At 51.0% G+C, this 2,500-nt stretch overlaps 1 protein-coding gene across 1 annotated transcript in view; it reads left to right on the top strand.

The window, feature by feature from the left end:
* LOC310801606 (zinc finger protein AEBP2-like) overlaps positions 1-1,177 on the top strand; it is a gene marked incomplete at its 3' end in the record, with an annotated part of 12,178 nt that extends 11,001 nt beyond the window's left edge. The window contains exon 6 of the mRNA XM_083665672.1: positions 1,118-1,177. Within this exon, the coding sequence (XP_083521798.1) occupies positions 1,118-1,177 (60 nt within the window). The remainder of the gene's footprint in view (positions 1-1,117) is intronic.
* Between the last annotated feature and the right edge of the window lie 1,323 nt (positions 1,178-2,500).

Genomic DNA, 2,500 nt, shown 5'->3' with positions numbered 1-2,500 from the left:
GTTTTTTAGCGAAAAAGTAAAGTGGTCAAATATTCACACAGAAAACTTGTGAAAACTTGTGAAAACATTTTTGGCCTGTGCAGTGTGCCTATTGGCTAAAGGCTCGGACATATTGAAGCCATCAATTAGCCTATCGCAAAGCCCATCACACCTTATGTGAGTTTGCACAGAATTCGTCTCGGCCTTGTTACGGAATTATGCTTTTCCTTTAGCAATTACATGAAACATGTACTAAACTGCCTGCTACTGCGCTTCTAACTCACTACGGGACGTTGCATAAGGGGTAACGTAAAGTGTTCAGAGCACCCGCAGTGACTGCTGATATGCATTAAATTATTATTAATTAATTAATTAATTAATTATTAGTTATTGTTGTATATTTGAGAGTGCTCTCTGGATTATTAATTTCTTATTGCATCAACCCTGGGCTACACCACCCAAAGACGCATTCACCCGGACTAAACCACCTTGAGAGTTGAGAGCACGCTTTTTTCTTTATTTTAACTTAAAGTGTTGTCCCCGGTCCCGTCAGATAAGGTCTGACGTCCGCGTCGTCGTTGGGGGGCCCTCAGGTCACTCAGATCCTCCGCAGAGCGCTGCGTGTTTATGAAGCTAATCCCTCACTGTCCCGGGGTCCTGCGCATGCTGCTGCCACTCAGGAATGCGAGCTATGTGATGCAGCGTTTCCCCAGCAACGCCATGGCCGGGGTACTAACTCTGGATCTCCGGTTTGTGTCTGGAACGCCACGTTCTCATTGTAATGTACATCGCCTGGGAATTGTCCCGTAAAAAAGATCGGTTGTTTACCCAGACCGTGTGAAATCGTGGAAGGGACTGTGGGTCGGTCTCTGTGGGTTGGTCTCTGTGGTTCGTTCGGACATTCGTGAGTCACACGGACACCACTGGTGCGTTTTTTATCGAAACCTGGGTGAATGATGTATCTTGCCATGGAGATCTGGCAATGACAAAATATAGCACTCTCAAATATACAACAATAACTAATGGTGTTGTGGTCCTAACTTGGTCATGTTGTCCCTCCAGGTGTATGTGGTCCTAACTTGGTCATGTTGTCCCTCCAGGTTTTTGTGGTCCTAACTTGGTCATGTTGTCCCTCCAGGTGATGGCCCGAGGAAGGAGGGATCTGGAAGGTGAAGGTCCTGCTCCATTGGACTCCTGAGGACATGTGAGTCTGGCTCTGCCTCTTCCTCTGTCTCTTCCTCTGTGTCCTGTCCTCTGCTGTGACTCGTCATCTGTGTCTGTCTCTGCTGTGACTCTGTCTCTTTCTCTCTCTCTGCCTCTGCCCTTCCTCTGCCTTTGTGTCTATCTCTGCCTCTCTGTCTATCTCTGCTCTCATCCTCCTCTGTGTCTGTCCTCTGCTGTGACTCGTCACCTGTGTCTGTCTCTGCCTCTGCTCTTTTCTCCTGCCTCTATCTGCTCTGCTGTGACTCGTCACCTGTGTCTGTCTCTGCCTCTTTCTCTGCCACTGTCTGCCTCTGCTGTGACTGTGTGTGGAGGGCTGTGTGGGGTAGGTAGGTGGGTAGGACCTCCAGGATTCATAGACCATGGCACCGGGGATAAGGTTGGCCTGACGATGGGGAGGTGACATCACACTTGACCTGCTCAGCTCAGCTGGCGCCCATGGAGGGGACTGTGTCATTGAGAGACTGCAGTCTGCTGCCTAGAGCCCTGACTTCTCTGTTCCTTTCCGTGTGTGTGTGTGTGTGTGTGTGTGTGTGTGTGCGAGCGAGCGAGCGTGTGTGTGTGTGTGTGTGTGTGTGTGCTCGCAGAAGTGCATTTCTGTGTGTGTGCAAGCGAGTGTGTGTTGTGTATGTGCGCGCGCGTGTCTACGTACGTCTATGTGTGTCTTGTGCTGATTGTTTTACGACTTTCTTTTCCATCCGCCGTGCCTCTCAACATGCTGGCCTCTCCTCCACGCCACGGACGGCTCTAAATCTTTCCAGCGTTCCGCTCTCCGGGTTGAGCTAATATTTGTCATGGAGAGCGCCCAGTGTTCAAGGCCCAGACCAGGGCTCCAGTGTGTGTTAGTAGACCCCTCACAGCCCTGACCACTGCCCAGTCTCTCTCTCTCTCCGCGTCCCGGGCCCCCCTGAAAAGAGGGATGGAGAACTCTATCAGTCAATGCCATCACTCAGTCAGTGGCCTGTTGGAAGGTTCTGATCTCCAGCTGGACCGCTCTGAGAGGCTTAGCTGGGCTTGGCTGGACTGGTCTGGTCTGGTCTGGTCTGATCTGGACTGGGCTGGACTGATCTGATCTGGTCTGGTCTGGCCAGGTCTGTCCTGGCTCTGGTCTGTCCTGGCTCTGGTCCTGCTGTCCCTGTGGTTCACACGAGGGCTGCACAGTGTGTCATAGAACTGTCGATATGGCAACGTGAACATGTGCACCAGCCACACCGCGAGAGGCCGGACTATCGACTTTCCTTTGACTTTCACTCAATAAAACAAAAAAGCGTTTGACATGCGCTTAACATGTGCATTTACT

This window comes from Argentina silus (assembly GCF_951799395.1).
Source record: "Argentina silus genome assembly, chromosome: 3".
Lineage (NCBI taxonomy): Eukaryota > Metazoa > Chordata > Actinopteri > Argentiniformes > Argentinidae > Argentina > Argentina silus.
This window is presented reverse-complemented; position numbering and strand designations above follow the sequence as displayed.